Here is an 18,746-nt window from a genome sequence, read left to right as displayed (position 1 = left end):
TTCCATATTGCTGTTGCACATGTGTGTAGATCCATATGAGGTTATGTACAGTGTAAACGACATTAAGTGTTTTTTTTTTCTTTGTGAAGCGTCTTAGCCAGCCCAATCCAGCCTTTCATCACAAGTGTTTCCATGCTCCATTCATTCACACATCCAGCCATCCAGTGCAGACAACGACCAACAAAGGATCTCTGTGGTAACCTTTTGAAAACGGCTGGGCGATGCCGTCTCTATTATGAAATGCACTGCAAATATTAATCTAGGTTAGAGACGGTATAGTTAGCTTTTGTTCCTCTGAAACCTGTTTGGAGCATATCACCTCACTTCACCCCGGCAGCGAGCTCAGTGAACGAGTACAATCTTGTTTAAACAGCCCCCCTCCTCCATACACACACACACACACACACACACACACACCTTCACTGCTTGTTTCATCCGTTCCCACCTGCACTCCCCCTGAGACAGACCCTCCACAGTCATCAACCAAGTAGCCCTCACTGTTTCCTCCTGCAAAACAGCTTATCATGATATATGTGCATTACCTTGAGTCACAGCACCACACTGTAGTCTGAGGCATGCTTATCAGTAAGTTGCTTAAGGAGAGGCATTGGGTTTGTCTAACATGGTCCAATATAAGTCTACCTTGACAACCATAAGTACTCTGCAATTAGACCCTCTCACTTCTTCTACCTCTGTCTCATTATCGCCCACTCTCTCTCTCTCTTCCTCACTTACTTTCTCTTTCTCTCTCTCTATCTCTCTCTTTCTCTCTGTCTGTCTTGGTTACTCCCTCTTTCTGTCTCTCTCCATCAACCGCTACCCTCCAAGCCCTCCACCCTCCCTCTTAGACCGACCCAGTGCTGGAGTATAAATCAGCCCCAGGGACAGGTGGACATCTGCCAGCCATGAGTAGATCCAGGCAGGAATGCGATCATCGATGCAGCTCTCTCTGTCTCTCTCTCTCTCCCGATGAACCCAGTAAAGTATTCAAATCCTGGCACTGAAATTGGGGGGACTCAGCCTTCCCTGAGCCCCTGTTCCAGCTCCATCACCTCCCCCTTCATTGATTGAGCTGACAGTGATAGGGAAGGATACTGGAGAGGTGCCGCCTTCCTCTTTTCTCTCGCTCGCATCCAGGCTTTTTTTATTAGCGGCTGGGGAAAAGCAAAAATTTGGGAAAGAGGCAGAGGGAAGATGTTTGAATTGGAGCGTGAGCATGAAAGCCCAATGGGTGGAATACACAGTGTGGATTCCAACTGAAGTGAGTCCATCACCAGAAGATTTTGTAGCCCTTCATGGGTACTCAAATTGTGCCTCTTGTCAGCGGGTTAATGAGTGAAATATGTGGGCTGAGGACCAAGATGTTCTTTCCAGCCCCAGCAGGGTGTAGCACAATAACAGCTCTGCTCTGACACTGACCCTTTGGAGGAATAAAATGAAGTCTTGATTTCGTAGCTCTCAGCGTTTCTTCCCCGTTTTCCCATGAAGACCGGGGGCAACACTGATGAAAAATGTCATGCCCTCCCAAGACCAGGGGCAACACTGATGAAAAATGCCATGCCCTCCCAAGCGTATGGCTTTAATCAAATTTGGTCAAGGCTTAGCTTGGTGGCCCAGAAGATTTACAGCTGAGCCTGTTAAGATGGTAGAGGGCTCTCGCAGTTGAGGAAACACTGGCAGTAAAACTGTTGGTTGCAAAATATGACAAGCTCAAGCTCAGAGTGTGAGCTGTGAACTAGAACATAACATGCTGATGCGAGAAAAAAGCCAACATGGTCAGTGGTGTTGCCTCAATTGTGTGGTAGGAGCATCAATACAATCTCACGTGAAGCTAAAATAAAATATTATAATAGAGGCTCATGTTTTTTTTTTTTAGTATAGCTCACAACTGTTAGCAATTAGAACGTTCCTTCAGCAAGGGAGTTGACATAGTATTGTGATTACATGTTCACCATATTTTGTGTGGGGTTGCTTTCACCAAAAACCCCTTAAACTTCTCATTATAGCTGCACCATGTAGTTTGGGGGAAAGAATGACTTGAGTAATCACTTGCAAATGCTTGGAATGTACTTCTAAATTGATCACAAATCCAAAATATAAAGCAACACACAGCGTAGAAGATTCTTCGTTGTATTATTAGCATGTGTTAGAACCCTAAACCTAACACCTAACCCTAACCCTAGGATAATGCCACTACAGTGAAATCATATTTTTCTAAACCCAACCCTCACCCTAACTTCAGACTTTGTTCCGGGGATGCTCTTGTGAATGTAATTGTGAATAAATTATAGGCTCATCATACTCAAGAATCCACATAGTGATTGGATGGAAGACAAATTTGTTTTGTGAATTAAGTGACTAATTCTGATTATATCTTTTGACTTACCTCCATCCTCCAAAAACACAATAAAAATGAAATTTAGTTCTAAATGTACAGTAAAATGCATAATAAAATGTCCACTCCATTGTGCCTATCAATGGTTATTATAAAACATACACAGCTAGACATCAGTGTTGTTCCTTGTTTGTGTAGTTTGTCGTCACAGTGGACTCTATGTGGAAAAACGGTGAGCTAATTTGTCTGGAGTTGGCTTTTTCTGCCTGTTTCCTTAACAACAGAGGGGAAGACTCCCCCTCCCAGCGCTCCCTTCCTCCCTCCCCTCTTCCCCAAGCCTGCCCATTTTAGGCTGTTCCTCTTTTTTCCAAAAGGGGATAGTATGACAGCTTTTCCTGCTCCTTGTGGATTGGAGCCGGGAGAGAGAAAAACTCTGTTACTCACTCCGTCTCCAACTCTGAGAGGAAGTTACCACCTCTTCCCCAGACTCCGTACACACACGCAGACACACACGCTCCTCAGGACTGGACCACAGCAGCAACAGGGAATCAACTGAGACAGTCAGGATTGCTTGTAACGTTGTTTTTCAAAATTTGGAGGGAAAGAAGAGAAGTGATTTTGACTGAGATTTGCAATAATCCTAAAACTCTCTGTGTGGAATGAACAGCTTTGGAAGGACTTCTTGACATCACAGGCTGGTGAGTTTGACAGTTTGTATCAGTGTATGGACAATACCATAGGAAAAATAGTGAGGTACAGCTGTTCTATCACTGTACTTTACAGTGGAAGGACATTGCTGCATGACTTTTCTGTAGATTGAGTGTCACAATAGATTTCACAAAGTTTCCATGCTTTGCAGCTGATGCACATAGAAACTTTAGCAAGGCAGCCTTGTTTTGGGTCGCATGTGTTTGGGAGAACTTGTCAGCTCCTCCAAGCTATCCATGTGCTATAAATTTTGATATCTGGTCTCCATCACTACAGCTCTAGGTAGTAATCTTCTCCCTTGAAGTTTCCATTGACATGAAATATGAGTTCCTTGTGTGCTTGTTTTCAAATGAGAGCTAACCTCATGCTTCCGTTGTGAGTATTTTAATCCACTGTGATTAAATCAGAGGAGAGAATGAGTTATGGCAACATTGGAGAAAGGTCGCTTTCACTCCTTGATGACACCCTTTTTATAAGTTGACGCTTTTATTTTATAGTAATTTAATTAGTACTTTAAAAGTTACTGCTGTTTTCGTATTTTTGTATTTTATTTTATTTTATTTTATCATCCTCTGTCCCGTACTGAACTTTTCACCCATGTCCTTCCAAACAATGTCTGTGCACCATAGTGTAGTCCTGCTAAATATGCGTGTTTGCAACATGTATTTGAGGAGCCAGTGCCAAAGAGGAGCTGACGCAGCACTTAGACAGGGCAGGACAGCCCGGGTAAGGCTTTCCTGTGCAGCTGCACGTTAGCTAACCTCGTGTTGATTAATTAGTTGTCACCTCGCCGCAATAAAAGCAAACATCCTGTCGCTTTTTGTATTTTTTTTTTCTGAGGACAGAGTGAGCAGGCGTAATATGATCAGAGAGAACTGAGGTGAGAGACGTCACAGTACAGTGGAGTCCTGTGTTGGTGGAGACTAAGAGAACATTATTCCAAAAGAGGCATGAACCGTGTATATATCATGCATATGGATCTGTTTCTCTTTGACTTTCCCTCACTCTCTCACTCTGTCTCACACACACACACACACACACACGCATACGCATACAAGCATTCACGCTAAAACCAGTTAACCATATGCTTCAGCTCCCATAGCTCTCTCCATTGGACTATTGTGGTTAGCACCTCTTATCAGGGAGAAAGAGCAGTGTGTGTGTGTGTGTAGGGGGGGTTGTGGGTTGGGTTGGGTTGCTCTCAAGAGTCTCCTTTAATTAACATTATCTGAGTGGGCCGGCAGCACTTTAGCCGTGCCTCCTCAAGTCAATCAGATAACTTTCCAAATAGCAGGATAAGTGTGAACGCTTAGCTAACTAACCCCTTCAAGGCTGTTTGGGGACAGCTGACATGTGGGTGACCTCTCCTAGCTATTCATCCCAGCAAACTTTCTTCTGTCCCAAATCCAACTGACTCATTTCTCAGTGGGCCTGTCTTATCTGTCCTGAGGATGGTTGTTAACCTACTCTATATACCCAGAGGTCAGAGGTCAATCTCTGGCTTGAAACGCTTGTCTAAACTCCCATGGTACCAATCTTTTTGCAGGGGAGATACAGAACATTTCAATCAACACAAAGCTGGGAAAGGCCAAGAGAAAACATTCCCTTTTAGACAGAGACACATAGCAACAAGAAATCAACACAACTTCTGGCAAGGAATAGGGTGATGCACGCTGTATGAAGATACCCTTAAAGGCGAATACCACTTAATTTAAGAATTCTCATAGATGTTATTTCTATGGTGTTGGTCAGCCTAATCAATATTTGTGAACAAGAACAACTCTCTCCAAAGCACAGAAACCAGAGAACTGAGACTCAAGCATGTGATGCCATCAAGTATAAGGCCTGGGGCTGCTCAATAGATAATGAATGGGAGACTGATTTACAGGGCTTACAAATGAGCTTTATTCTATAGTAATGTTGTCAGTTCTGAACCATAAATTGCACCCTTATCCCTAGAAAATCCGCATGCATGCTTTCCCAGTCACCTTTACCCTCTTCCCCAGTGGATTCTCTATGGAGCAGCTCCACAAGTTTAAGTTGTCTTATATATATAAAGAATTGTTCACATTCAAAAATATTGACTTAGACTGTCTTAGACCACAGGAATAACACAGAGATTTTGCAATTAAGGGGCAGTGAGTAGGCTAATTGATGACTTTTATCGACTTCTACCGGCGACCAAGGAATTGCAACAACGTCGACAGGTTTCTGGAGCAGCTTACAGTGGTCTGTAAATTACATAATTTAAAAGGTCACATTTTCACAATAGAGACAAGTAAGCTAGCTAATTACAACAAAGATACAACAGAAACGTCTAGTGAAGAGGTAATCTATCACAATGCAAAATACTGTAATAATAGTATTTTCTCATTTTCTTTTTTGCTTGAGAAAAAAAAAGTCTTGCAGTGCCATCCTCCATTGTTGAGCAGTTTTATATGTGAGTAGGTGTGAGCAAAAAAAAATTATTAAGTCACTGGTATTGATCAACAAGCACCACAGATCTATTATGATCATTTCATTATGATATTTCCATGGGACACTTCATGCTATGGGACAGTAAAAATTGAACTTATTGCACCTTTAACGGTGTTCCCTTAATGTTGATGTGGGCCTGTTCATAAAATCACTGCTCAAATATGACTCAGGGTTATTTGTAAGTGGTGGAATTATGAATAGGTCTACATAAAGTTTTTGAAAGACAAAAAGTTCTGTGCTGCCTACTGCAGCTCCAATATAAAACCTCCTTGCTCCAACTTCATGCAACATTAAGTTACCGAGAGGGTATTATAGAGTCATTGAGAAATAGGAGGTTGCTGAATGACACGTCTCTGAAACTGTGTTTAGCAAGACTCCCATCAACCACTGCTGTCTTACAGGGATCAAGGCTTCTTGCTTTCCAGTAGGGGCGTCTCCCTGGTCCAGACACTCCGCTCTTTAGGCTGAGGGAGATGTTTGACATGTTAAGTCCAGAGGGTTGGCATAAGCTTACTCTCCTCTGCTGTCTTGGACACACACACATACACACACACACACACACGTACACACACACACACGCACACTCATAACATACGCAATCCTTCCAAGAACATAAAATAAGCTTGGCATGGCAGAACCCTTATGCACTTTAAATCTAATAAAGTCTGCAGCAGACTTTTTTGCAAAATACTTTTCAAGGTTTTTTTTCTTTTTCTGAAGTGCCAGGTGGGTGGGGTGCAACCTAGGACAATAAACCCCGCCCATTTGGTACTCCATGCAGTTTAAAACAAGCAATATTGACAAAGGGGATTTGACCCAGGTCTGGACACAAGCAAGATTAGATAGTCACAGTCTGGACGTGGTATCACTGATTACACTGATCAAGAGCCCCAGCAACAAAGGTACGACTTTGTCTTATCAACTCAACATTTATGGGATATTTTACTGCCCCATAAGATCAATACCAATGACTGAATGATTGTGCTGAGATTTTTGGCTTTCGAAACTCTATTTTGGAAGAATGGAGGACGGAGCTACAAGCGACATCACATTTCATTCACAGACATTTCATTCTTAAAGAGTAACTTAACACCAAAGAAATATGTGTAAAGCCTGACATCTAAAGGTGCTACTGAAATTGACATCTGCTGTTGACTGATCTTTCATGCCAGGTGATGTCACCTACCATAGAGCAGTGGTTCTCATCCTATTTGGCTTTTTTGACCCCTTAAAATGAAGCGATGCCTACTCACGACCCCAGTCACAGGCTGTATGCAGAGTGGTGAACAGTTCAAACAAAGAAGAATGACTTTCCCTTTTCAGCTTGTATCATTTGATTAGTTATCAGAGGCTTAAAATTATTCAGTATTTCACAAGAAAAAAAGAAAAAATTTGAGTAAAATCAGAAACAATAGATATGTTTTTTTTCTTATCCCATAGATCATCTCACGACCCCCAAAATTTATCCTGCGACCCCCTGGGGGGTCCTGACCCCCAGGTTGAGGTGATGTCATCACCTGTTGTACACTACAACAGGTGATGACATCACCTGGAACCAAAGATCAGCCACAGATTTGGGTTTGGGGTTTAGTTACTCTTTAAGCCAAAAAAAAAATCAGTATTATTATTATAGTATTTTGCACTTCACTAGACATTTCTGCTGGATCTCTCCTCTAACTAACTTACTCGTCTCTATTGTGAAAATGTGACTTTATTGTTTGTGTCAATTACAGGCCACCGTAGTTCCGGGGGTGGGAGGGGTGGGAGGGGTGAGAGGTGTAGGGGGTGGGATAGACGATAGAAGTCATAGATTACTTACTGCCACTTTAATGAAACTAAGAGGAACTCAGCCAATCTGATAAAACATTTACACTATTGACATGCCAAAAGCCTTCACTTACGCTACATATAAACTCCATCCATTTCGCAAACAATCACAAACATCTGTGACAACAATCACAAACATGTTTGTCACAAACATCTGATGGAGCTGTTGGTGAACGGGACGGGGGTAATGCTACCCGCCCAACCATGGAAAGGGCAAACACGTGTTTTGTGTCACAGAGTAATCCGTAGGGTCCATGTAATGAGTACAGTGTGTTGCGCTGGCCGGCTGCTGGATGCTGGCCCAGATCGATCAGAAGGGTGAGATCATGGCTCTATTTTTGGAGCTTGGGGTTCAGGATCATCTGAGGCTCACTGTGCTTTACTGAATCACATGGTTGCTCGGCAAAGAGTTCACACACACACACACACACACACACACACACACACGCACACACAAATCAATTTGAACCTACAGGGACACACACAGACAAAGTAATAACTGTCAACACACACGCGCATGGCCAAACACATGCATGCACACGCAACCACACAAATAAATTTTAACACAGAGGCACACACACAGACAAAAAAATTGTCAACAAACACACACACACACACACATGGAGCTGTGGTTCCAATTTGGCTCGCTACGCCATGGGCACCGTTTTATTTGCTTGAATAGAGAGAGAGAGAAAAGAGATGCTGTACTGTGTATGATAAAGTCAATATGAAGATGGTGCATGGGATATCTCCTCTTGATTTACATAGCAAAGCTGCCTCTCCCTCCCATCAGGAACACATCTGGGCGCTATTAACCACTTGCCCTAACCCCCGGCTCAGTCCCATATCTCCATTACCCTCCCATTACCTACCATAGCCCACAAAATATGCTCTTCACAGGACAAGTAGTGCACTGTGGTTCCCTTTTTATGACATGAGGATAACCCATTTCATTTGGCCAAGGGATGCAGTTACACACCCTTAAAAACATGAAGCCTGTGCGTGAGCCAAGCTAGCGTCAAGTTGGCAGACCCAATCATGTTGAAATCGCAACCCCTCCCTCTCTGAAAAGTGCAACGTCGAAAACCAAATAATAGCTGGCGGAGAATGCCTCGCTGATTTGATTTTGAATGTTTTGTGTGTACTCCTAGAATTGTTTTTCGTCCTTGAAGGCTGCAGTGCGCTAAACCTGTTGTTCATTGAGTCTGTCAAATAAAGTACATGCCCAAAGCCAAATACATCAACACACGAAAAAAAAACAAAGCTTTCTTTCAGCTAGATATCAAACACTTAAAAGTTTGGATAAGATCAGATCGCCTAATGGAACAAAAACGTCAAGTTCGAATACTGCACAAGCAACACGGGGAGGGGGGTTAGATCTACAATTACTACTAGTCCAGACGTATTGAAGAGAAAACTCAATAAAAGTTGAGCAAGTTTAAACCTTGCACACACTGGAGCTGGAGCTGTCTGACTTTACAGCTGACAGTGCACTCTAGTGCAGACAAATATTACTTACAAACAATAAACGTTTGTTTCTACCTGTGTGGAGTATTAGATGCGTGGGGTTTATCACATCAGGACAATTCAGTGTTTGGGAAGTTGTCAGTCACAGAAAAGTCTCCTAAATTGACTCTCAAAATCTTATATGTGACTGTTTCAAATTGTTGGAGTTCATCATACTATCAGTAGCATACCCCACTGATCTGGATGTTACGCCCGGCCTAGGGGAAAACCGAGCATAGCATAAAAATGACTCCCCTCTTTCCCAACTCCCAAAGATGACCAGTGCCACAGCAGGTGCAGTCCAAACAAAATTGATTTATTTAATCACTCTTCAATACGGTAGCAAAACGTCGGGGGGAGCACAGCCAAAATAACAAACAAAACGATCTATGAAAAAAAAGGTAACTAACTTGCCTAACTTAAGCAAACGAAAACAAAAGTACAATCAGCTTCCCTGCCTCCCTATCAGAAACAAGAGAAAAGAACACAAAGAAAAAAGGCTTCTCACCCCTATGGCTACCGGGACTGCTCTTCCAAAAGTTATTTACATTCTTAATAACAACGTCAATCTACACCACTAGGTCAACACAGTATTCATGTGGCAAAGCACAGCACGGTCCGGTTGGGAGCCAGGAAGGAGAAGGAGTGAGCCGGCATCGGACAGACGCCCTTTTTAAAATAGGCGCCATCAGTCTCCCGTCCAATCACCAGCCGCCACCTGCAACTCAACAAACTGGAGAACACACAAACGGGGTGAACACCACCACCCTCAGGCAGGGAGGGATAAACAACAAAAACACACACTCAAACACAAACTATGACCCAGGGTCATAACACTGGATAAAACATAAAAGTATTTGGAACTACTATTTGAGCCCGGTCTGCTGTGGGGTCAACTTCACCTGGTGCACCGTGTCCCTGCTCTGATGGCAACCACATGTCTGACCCGTTTCCAAATGCAACAACTCTCTTCTCAGTCAGATGCTCTGGCAGGCCTTGACAAAGGGGAAACAGCACTAACAGTGAGCACAGCTTGATGCCCAAGATCTCATGTCAAGAGTAACAAGGAAGAAATGCACTCTTTTTTCCCTCCAAAAATGTCCTTTGCAACCTTCATGGCTGGCAAGAAAGCTAGCTGTGCCTTACATGAGAAATTAGCTTCACCTTATGCACCCCCCCTGAATGCTTCAACAGACACCGTGAACAGAGAATTTGGTTTGGACAATGTGTCCGTGTTTATCGAGTGGAAAGTAACCGCCTGGACCTCTGTGGTTTTGGGGAGAGCTTGAAGTTCCATTAAGCTGTTTTTTGGGGGTTGGTTGGCTGGGTTGGTGGTCAGGTGATTTCAATTGGCTGGAAGCCTTGGAGAGCGTTCTCTGGCTTGATTACAGGTGCATGGTAAACTGCTTGTAGAGACCATTTCAATTAAAATTTAGAGTTTGGAAAGAGACATCCAAAAGATACTTCTGTGATACACATTCAGATTCCTTGGAGTTACAAGCATTTGGGAGCTTGGAAGTAGCTATTAATCTTTTATTCAGCTACTGAGAGAATGTCAGGGAAAGAATTTCTTTGTGAAAAAGAGAATAACTCAGCCAAGACCTGCTCTAATTCAGTCTATTTATTCAAGATGCACATGTTGAGTTTTAGAATGAACTCCACAAGCTGAAAATAGTGAATAAATTACCCAGATTGGTTTGTTTGATGCCATGGATCATTAAGTCCAGACGGATTTTTTTTTTCTCAGTAGCAGCCACAAAATCAAAGGAGGAACTTTCTAATGAAGATTATCAAGGGCAAATTTGATCGATGCCATAAATTCTTCTCAATTCTAGTGACAGCCTCTGTGATCTCCCGCACCAGAGCCTGTGGGCGGATTTGTGTTTAAAAACAATGAAACGTGATTAAATTCGAATCTGGCTATTTTCATTCTCTGAAGCCCTGTCCCAGGCAAACCACAGAAAGCCCATCCATTGTGCCAGGATTCCTGCGGCTGCACAGAAATTCTAGGTATCAAAAATATTTCTTTCCCTCTGTGGTTCAACGTGTGTCATTATAATGAGGAAATGAGGCCGGCTTGCTCCCTCGTGTAATCTGACTTTTTCATCTTCGTACTATAATTCAAATATGGCTTGACTCCCTGAGTAAATTCCACCAAAGGGTTATGACTGTGATTTCTTCATGGTGGAAGAGGAGTGTTGTGGTTGGATGGTTTATGAAACGTTTATTACTGGTGAACTGCAAATATCTGGGGAAAAGGGCTTCTGTTCAGTGACAAACAGTGGTAACTTTTGCCTTGGAGGTCTGCCCCTGTCAGTACGCGGTTGATAAATCACCCAATTGCCATCCGTGCACACAGACAGCAGACAGCTCAATCATCCTTTCTTACTTACTAATAACAGCATGCCAATCCCAGACAATGGAGATGCTGCTGCTCTTAACTGGAAGCAAGGCATTGGCCTGGACTCCAATCTAAGACTGTCCTTGCGGAAAGGGACAAACCTTGTGGGAAGGAAGGGCCATTGTGGTCTTCTTCAAGTGGATGACAACAGAAATATCATACAACATGATAGTTTGGGGTTTTTCTTCCACCCAGCTCCTTCGTCCAAACCAAAAGCAAACAATACTCAGTCAGAAATAGTGCCTGACCTCTTCTCAGGCCACATGACACCATACTGTGTTTATGTTAGCATCAGTTAGATTAGAATTGCTGCTTTGGCCTTACATAAATAACTCATCGTAGACTCACAGAGCCTGGGATGAATTTAAAGATACTTGCACTCTTCATCATTTGTCGTTGGGATTGTCTTTTGACATTGTGTTTATCTGACATAATGTGAAATAAAGAGATTTAGACATACTTTTCCGGCACAGCTGAAGACATGTCAGGATGCGTTATTTGATTATTTAATAGTCGGCACGCTGCGAGGATGCAGGAGGCGGATGCCTGGACAGATTGTTTGACTTCAGGATATGAGGTCAGGAACTAGCAAATGATAAGCTAGAAGGGACGAAAAATAGGACTAAACATTAACGTCACAGGAACCCAGAACTGGCATGAAGACACGTGCTGTGGCATGTTTTCACTTTGTATGAAAAACCTGCCAGATCACTGGAAATTTTCATTGCAGCTGTCTTGTCTCCTTAGTTCCGACTCTTGTGACGACCTGAACACCCTCCACTTTTTCCTCTCTAGATGACAGGCATTGATGACAGCTTGTATAAACAGCCATAAATGACTCATACATACTCCATTCTTGCTCACATGTTTTGATATTGGTGGCTAGGTCTATTGATTTTTGTGCATTGTATTGTGTTTTATTTATTGTATTGAGTCATAATTTAACCAACCTGTGAAGCCAAAAGGCAAATTTTCATTGCGGTGGACAATAAAGTTCTATTCTATTCTATTCTATCCCTGTTTTTTTGCTTGTTTCTTTCAAGTTAGAGGTTGCTTTTGTTCCGATCTAGATGCCGCCTTTTTAAATCAGTAATGTCAATATTGTTTGATTATGCCAGTATCCTAATGGGAGGACTGTTGTGGTTCTTATTCAAAATATTTACCAACCAATTTATCATGAAGCTCAAGCTTTGAGCAAACTATGATTGGGCAAAACAATCTGAGCAATGAGGGATCAAATCCCTCATTGCTATTGCATGACTCCGTCGTTGTAAGGGAGGTCTAGTTTGCAAGGCTACATCTGCAATAGAAAAGCAAATTGGGTCACTTGGAGAAAATGACTGTAAGTTGAGTCATGGGATTGTACGTAGTTGGGGAGGAGAAGGTCTGTTAATAATTTCCTCCTTGGGGTAAAACAAAAACACAACAACACAACAGGGCAGAATAATTAGTGTTTAGATAGGCTTTAAACTGGTCTCCAGTTGTCATTAACCAGCAGTAACAGATGCCTGAGTCCTGACGAAGCTCGGGTTCGCTGCATTCCAGTGTGCGAGAAGCTCAGTTAGGTGTCCAATCATTAGCTTTGACCTTGTCTTGGAGAACAACTGTAGTCATCCGAGCCTTTCACTTTATTACCCTTGAGACAAAAACAAAATATCTCATTGAAAGCCCATGTTCTCTAGCTCTGCTTGGATAATGTTGAATAGACTCCAATAGGGGGGGTGGGGGGTGGGGGGGTGGGGGGGGGCTGCGGGAAGGAGGAGACGACCTTGTCCATAATTGAAAAGGAAGGAAGGAAGCTCAACAGGAAGACAGTGCGTTGATCCATCCAGACGGTGGGGACCAGAAACAAAAGGCCCATCGTCTCGCTCCCGTGGGGACTGAGGGGGTGGCCTGGAAAGCGGTTGCCATAGCGACCGCTCTGTCGCTAGCCCCCGGGCGGGCCGCCCTCTCGGTCAGGCACTGTAGTGTACATAGGATCTGCCAAGAGTCAGCAAGATCAAAATCTGCACTGGAAAGCATAGAGGCTCTGCTAAAACAACTCAAGCTGGCAGGGGAGCTTTTTCCTAAACAGGGGAGAAGTTAGAAAACTTCACAGCACAGCATTTTTCACAGCCCTCTATCCCCACCTGGCATGGAAAGCGCTAACTTCCAGCTAGATGCAGGCCTTTGGTTTTGGTTGTAGTATTCTGTGGAGATTGTTACGGTTTGAGGTGCTAGAGATGTGAAGGGACTCCTATATATTCGACTGTGCCAGGAAAACTTTATATACTGTCATATTAAAGTACGTGTTGAAATGTCACTGGTCTTTATTCTTCACTTTGCTTTTTTTATACTGCCATACACACAGTTTGGACATTCCTGTGTTTCTGCAGTCTCTGTATATTTTACCCTGCATGTATTCAAGACAGCACAGTTGAACTGAAAGCTGAAAGCCTGCCTCTAGTCTCTTTCTGGACCGTGTATCCTGCGGCGGCTGCAAAAGGCCTGTCATTGTTTGCATTGCAAATGCCTCAGTGAGTTTGGATCTAATGTAGCTTGACGTCTGTATGTGTGTGTGTGTCTGTGTGTGTGTTTGCTCTTGTCTCAGGGTGGCCAAATGAACTGTTTAGCTTGAGGACCAAAGATCACAGGCACTGATCCAAAGCAAGAGAGAGATAAAGAGAAAGAGAGAGAAGCTTGATCATTCAGCATTCACCTCCAACTGATCGCACTATGAACTGGGACTAAGGAGTTATTTCCAGAGCGTCATTTTGTGGTAAGATTTATACCTTATCTTTACCGCTATACTACTTTCTGTCCACCTCTGCTTTACAGGAGAACGTTAGCTGTGTTTTTAAAGTTCATTCAGTGAGCCACATTACTACATATGGTTTACATGTGTGTGGTTTTATGCTTCAAGTTTGGCGAATGCTTCATCAACAAATAAGCATGATAAATGCTGCATAAATCATTGAGGTATTTGCATCACGATAGAAATCAGAGACTGAGGTTATCAGTGGATGCAATTTTGAGGTAAATGAAAACATAAACATGTGGTTTGTGCAATTTGGGGATATCCATATGATCCATGTGTAGGCATTGTGACATGTGGTTCGACTTAGTGCACAGGTTAGAGTGGGACTGCTTTGGAGTCAGTCGTCATTTCACATTTGAACAGAGTGTTTTTTCCGCAGGATAAGGCCATAACACAAAGCACATGTTTAACAAGAAAGGGAACTGGCGCTAACACTAATGCTTACACACTGAAAGGATTCAAGGCACCTCCTTTCTTTGAGTTGGCCCATACTGTGTTGCTATCAACGCTCCTATGTGTCCCTGAGTCATGTGCAACACCATGATGTCATCAGGCCAGGGAGGTGGGAATTGGTAAAACAATGGCAAAGCAGAGGAGAAAAGCCAGAGTCAGCAGGAAAAGGCTATGTGACGAGGGTGGCAGGGTGGAGGAGGAGTGGAGATGGGGAGGGGGGGTTAACTTAGGAAGACCCAGCAAGGCCATATGATCCTGGTATAGTGTTCCATGCTGGCAAATGCAACTAAAGTTTCTCTCAGATTAGAAACAGCCTGTCTCTCCTAGAGACAAAAGCTATTGAGAGAGGAGGTAGCATGGAGGTAACATAGGGGCTCGCCTATAGATAATTGACTGAAAACAAAAAACAGACTGCAAAGTAAAAAGAACTGGCTGTCCTTGTATCTCATCCGATGCATGGCGCCACAGGTTTTACTGTGGGAAAGACTTCCTCGGGAAATTAAGGAGTCACAACCGGGCAAAGGAACGGTTGAGAACACAATACAGCTAAACTGACAGGAAGCAAGTAGGAAAGGACTCAGACTAGCGTCACTCTAGATGAGCCTCGATGTCAGGGACACAAAGTCCAAAGTGATACAGATTAAAATAAACAACACACTGGACTTTTCCTCTAGGCTTCACCAATTGATCTGGGAGTCTCATCATGCAGGAAGGAGTCCTTGTTGGCTACTAGGAGAGTTGACCCCTGACCTCTTTAAAGAGGCCTGTCATGGTTCAGAGAGAGAGGGAGCGGCAGTGCGCCATGTGCCAAATGCATTATGATGATCCCAGTTGAAGCCAGTATTTAAGGAGGACACAGAGGAGCTTTTGTTTGACAGTCGGAGGCCTCATCCCACCCACCCAAAGGCACACGAAGAAGTGCTGTGGTCAGTGGGTTTGGCGCGCAAGAGCTGCACAGAATGTGACATCGGAGGCAGGGTGGTCGTAAAAAACACTTTAAGTACATTCCACAGAGCAGGGGACTTGCAGCACCTGCAAGTGCATTGGTTGGGTGCTTGTGTCATTTGAACCAACTGTCCAGTCTGTGGCACACATGAGCATGTGTGATGATTGTTGTGCCATTAGGTGTCACAGTGGGACTTCATATGGTGTGCAATGAGGTTTGAGGTATTTTTCGCTGTTTGTCTAGGTGTGAAAAAAGCAGAGTCAACATTCACCATGGATGTGAAGAAAAAAGAGATGGACCTCCTGAGCAACAGCATTGCTGCATATGCACACATCAAAGGTCAGTCACACTCAGCAAGTCTGCAAAATCATCAATCATAAAAGTATTTAATCAAGTAATTATCAAACATAGTACAATAGCAAAAAGCCTCCAGCACAACAACAACATATTTTAACCATATAAACTCCAATTCATGTCATTTTTTTGTCCTTCCTGCAGCAAACCCAGAGAGCTTTGGCCTGTACTTTGTGATCGGAGTGTGTTTCGGCCTGGTGCTGACGCTCTGCCTCCTGGTCATCCGCATCTCCTGTAAACCCCGCACCAACATTGCCCCTCCCACGCCCGAGAAAAAACGCTTAAAGGACATCAGCGAGGACGATGAGGACGAGGAGAGCGAGGACGAAGACGACGAGGAAGGAGATGAGGTCGAGGCGCCCGCTCCATTGCCCAGCACAGAGATCCCCATTGATAATCATCACAGCCAGTCAGACGGGACGCTGAGCGTGAACGTGTTTACTTCAGCTGAGGAGCTGGAGCGGGCGCAGCGGCTGGAGGAGAGGGAGCGGATCATACGTGAGATCTGGAGGAACGGCCAGCCTGATATCCTGGGGACAGGAACAGGGACTATTGGACGAGTGCATTACTACTAACATACTCAAGGCTGCAAGGGGACCAGCTGTGGTGCTGACTGCAGCAACCATGACAGAGACACTCAGAATCAGACCTTAGGGTGGGTCCAGTGTCCCTGAAGCCTGATCATAAGACTTGGACATGTGTTAGATACAAAACAATAGCATGCAAACAGGTCAGCAGTGCTACATTTGATATACTTAACTCTGATTCTTTGTGTCAGAGCTGAACTGTGTGGTCGCACTTCTTACGTAGCCATTTGTTGCCTTCCCCTGACTGAATGGAATGAAACCACAAGGTGCTTTAAAGACTAATTTTGTCCATGTGGTAAAGATGCAGTATGAATGTGAGAGCTGATGAAGACTGAAGTGAGGGTTGAGTAGAATGTATGGCGCTTAATGAGAAAAGCACAACAAATGTAAGTTTATGTACTGTATTAAGTAAAGACAGAAGGCAGAAATAAGGACCAAGTATGTTGCAATGGGGAGTTATTCCCTGTGTTTGCAATGAGGATATTTCCTCATCACTGAGTTTACAAAGGGATAACTCAAAGCAGTTCTTGTAATTTCTCCAGGAAAACACCCTCAGGAGTCCTCTTAAAGGAAATGACATTGCTTAAACAAGAAAATATCAATAAATTCATGGGGTCAGTTTACACATAATGTCAAGACATTTAAAATTGGATTCTTTAGTTTGAGTACAATACAGTATCTCTACAGTGTCTGTGTTTTCTGAAATAATTCCACCAAAGGAAATGACAGAATTAAAGTATTAAGCTGAAATAATTCATGGTTGTTTCTATTCCTAATGCTCAGACAAATATACAACAGAGCTCTTCTTCCACATACCTTCGGGCCATGGATTTAGAATCAGGATAAAATACTTTTTTTTATTGTTATTTTAAAAGGACATGAGAAAGCCCCATTTTACCAGTATAATTAATGGAAAGGTCGTCCTTTGTTATTTGTTATTCATGCTCAATGTCCCGTGTGTGCCTTAAAAGGTTAAAGCGATACAGTTTTATAATAAAATGTCTGGGAACTCTAATACAGTCCCTTTGTGACAGTAAATGTTTTAACAAAGTCCTGCTGGATGCAGCCTACAGGGTCATAAAAGGCAGATCTGAGTTAAATGTCCTGATAACACAGAGACTGGTATAACTCACAGTGAAACTCATTTCCTTTCCTCTTTCAAGGAAAAAGAAAAGAAAAGTTGAAGATATATTATTTGGCTACCACAAAGACTTACAGAACCTTAAAGAATAGCCCAAATTGGGTGTGTGTTTGTACTAGATATATTCACAAGTCAGTCAAGTCTGTTGATTTACAAGTTAAAGAATGAAGTCTTGGCTCTTCAATAAAGCCATACAAAAAGGGGAAATATACTCATCAGTGTATGGCTTGTGTCCATGTTCTTTTCTCCAGCCAACCTGGCAGCCAGAAACTTGATTCCGATGCCCTTGTTCTTGCTGTGAGTCTGGTGTAACTTTGCAGGGAGGAAGGTCTTGCTTGGAGAGGAGAAAAGCCAAGAACTTCCGTTGGATGTCTGAGTCGTCCTCAAAGTACACAATGTGCCGGGGAAGCAGACGGGCTTCAGGTTTGCCTTGGGCCTCGGTCTGTTTTCCGGCAGAGCCCACAGTGAAGTCTTCTCTGTTGAGGTCTTGGCGAAGCCTGTCATGTGGTTATGGGCTTTCAGAAATCAGCGGCGTTGATGGTGTGGACTCTTTGAAGTAGCTGTGTAATTACATTTTTATAAACCTCTTGTGAATGGTGTCTGTCATACCTCGAAATCATAGGACACAATATGTTTCACTACACCCACTACTCAATATTTTGAATAGTGCCCCTTTTCATTTTGCAGGATATAAACAAGACATACATGTAATTTGGAGTGATGTATTTTCGACTCGGTAATTATGCAGTTATGAAATAATACATCAATAAAACTGAGAGAACATCAACATGAGGAAACACCAATTAGGGCAAGCTGTGGCTTCAGTGCCACAACGCAGCGTGGGAAACATCTCCACAAAGACGAACATCATACATGGGGTAAGACTGTAATTTGTGGTTCTCTGGATGATTCGAGAAAACACCCCTTCATAAATAATTACATCTACAGCTACATTCACGCTATTTAAGCATTGCACAAGTTCCCGCTTTAAAATGTTAAATGAACCACACCAGGCTCCAATAACAAGCATAATGGCCCAATTCGCAACTGAACCTTTTTCTAAAATGTCACAACTGAAATTAATCTGAGGATAGAAAACAATCCTTTGAGTAATTCCCATGTGATTATAATTCCACCAGTGAAAGGCTCCATATTAAAGAAGCAACATATTGGAGCTTTGTCGTCGTTTATCGGAGGTCAAGCATCTGATCTA

The 18,746-nt window shown here is 43.1% G+C and overlaps 1 protein-coding gene across 2 annotated transcripts; it reads left to right on the top strand.

Annotated features, from left to right (window-relative positions):
• Positions 1 to 2,773: 2,773 nt before the first annotated feature.
• On the top strand, positions 2,774 to 17,627 carry eva1ba (eva-1 homolog Ba (C. elegans)). 2 transcript variants are annotated; one of them, XM_071904555.2, is made up of 4 exons: positions 2,774 to 3,033; positions 13,846 to 14,013; positions 15,695 to 15,790; positions 15,950 to 17,627. In XM_071904555.2, the coding sequence occupies exons 3-4, from the start codon at positions 15,724 to 15,726 to the stop codon at positions 16,378 to 16,380; spliced, it is 498 nt and encodes a 165-aa protein (XP_071760656.1). In that variant the 5' UTR covers positions 2,774 to 3,033; positions 13,846 to 14,013; positions 15,695 to 15,723; the 3' UTR covers positions 16,381 to 17,627. The 2 variants fall into 2 exon arrangements, with proteins under 2 accessions (XP_071760656.1, XP_071760657.1); XM_071904556.2 differs by lacking the exon at positions 13,846 to 14,013.
• The last annotated feature ends 1,119 nt before the right edge of the window (positions 17,628 to 18,746 follow it).

Source organism: Centroberyx gerrardi, chromosome 12, assembly GCF_048128805.1.
Source record: "Centroberyx gerrardi isolate f3 chromosome 12, fCenGer3.hap1.cur.20231027, whole genome shotgun sequence".
NCBI classification, from domain to species: Eukaryota; Metazoa; Chordata; class Actinopteri; order Beryciformes; family Berycidae; genus Centroberyx; species Centroberyx gerrardi.
This window is presented reverse-complemented; position numbering and strand designations above follow the sequence as displayed.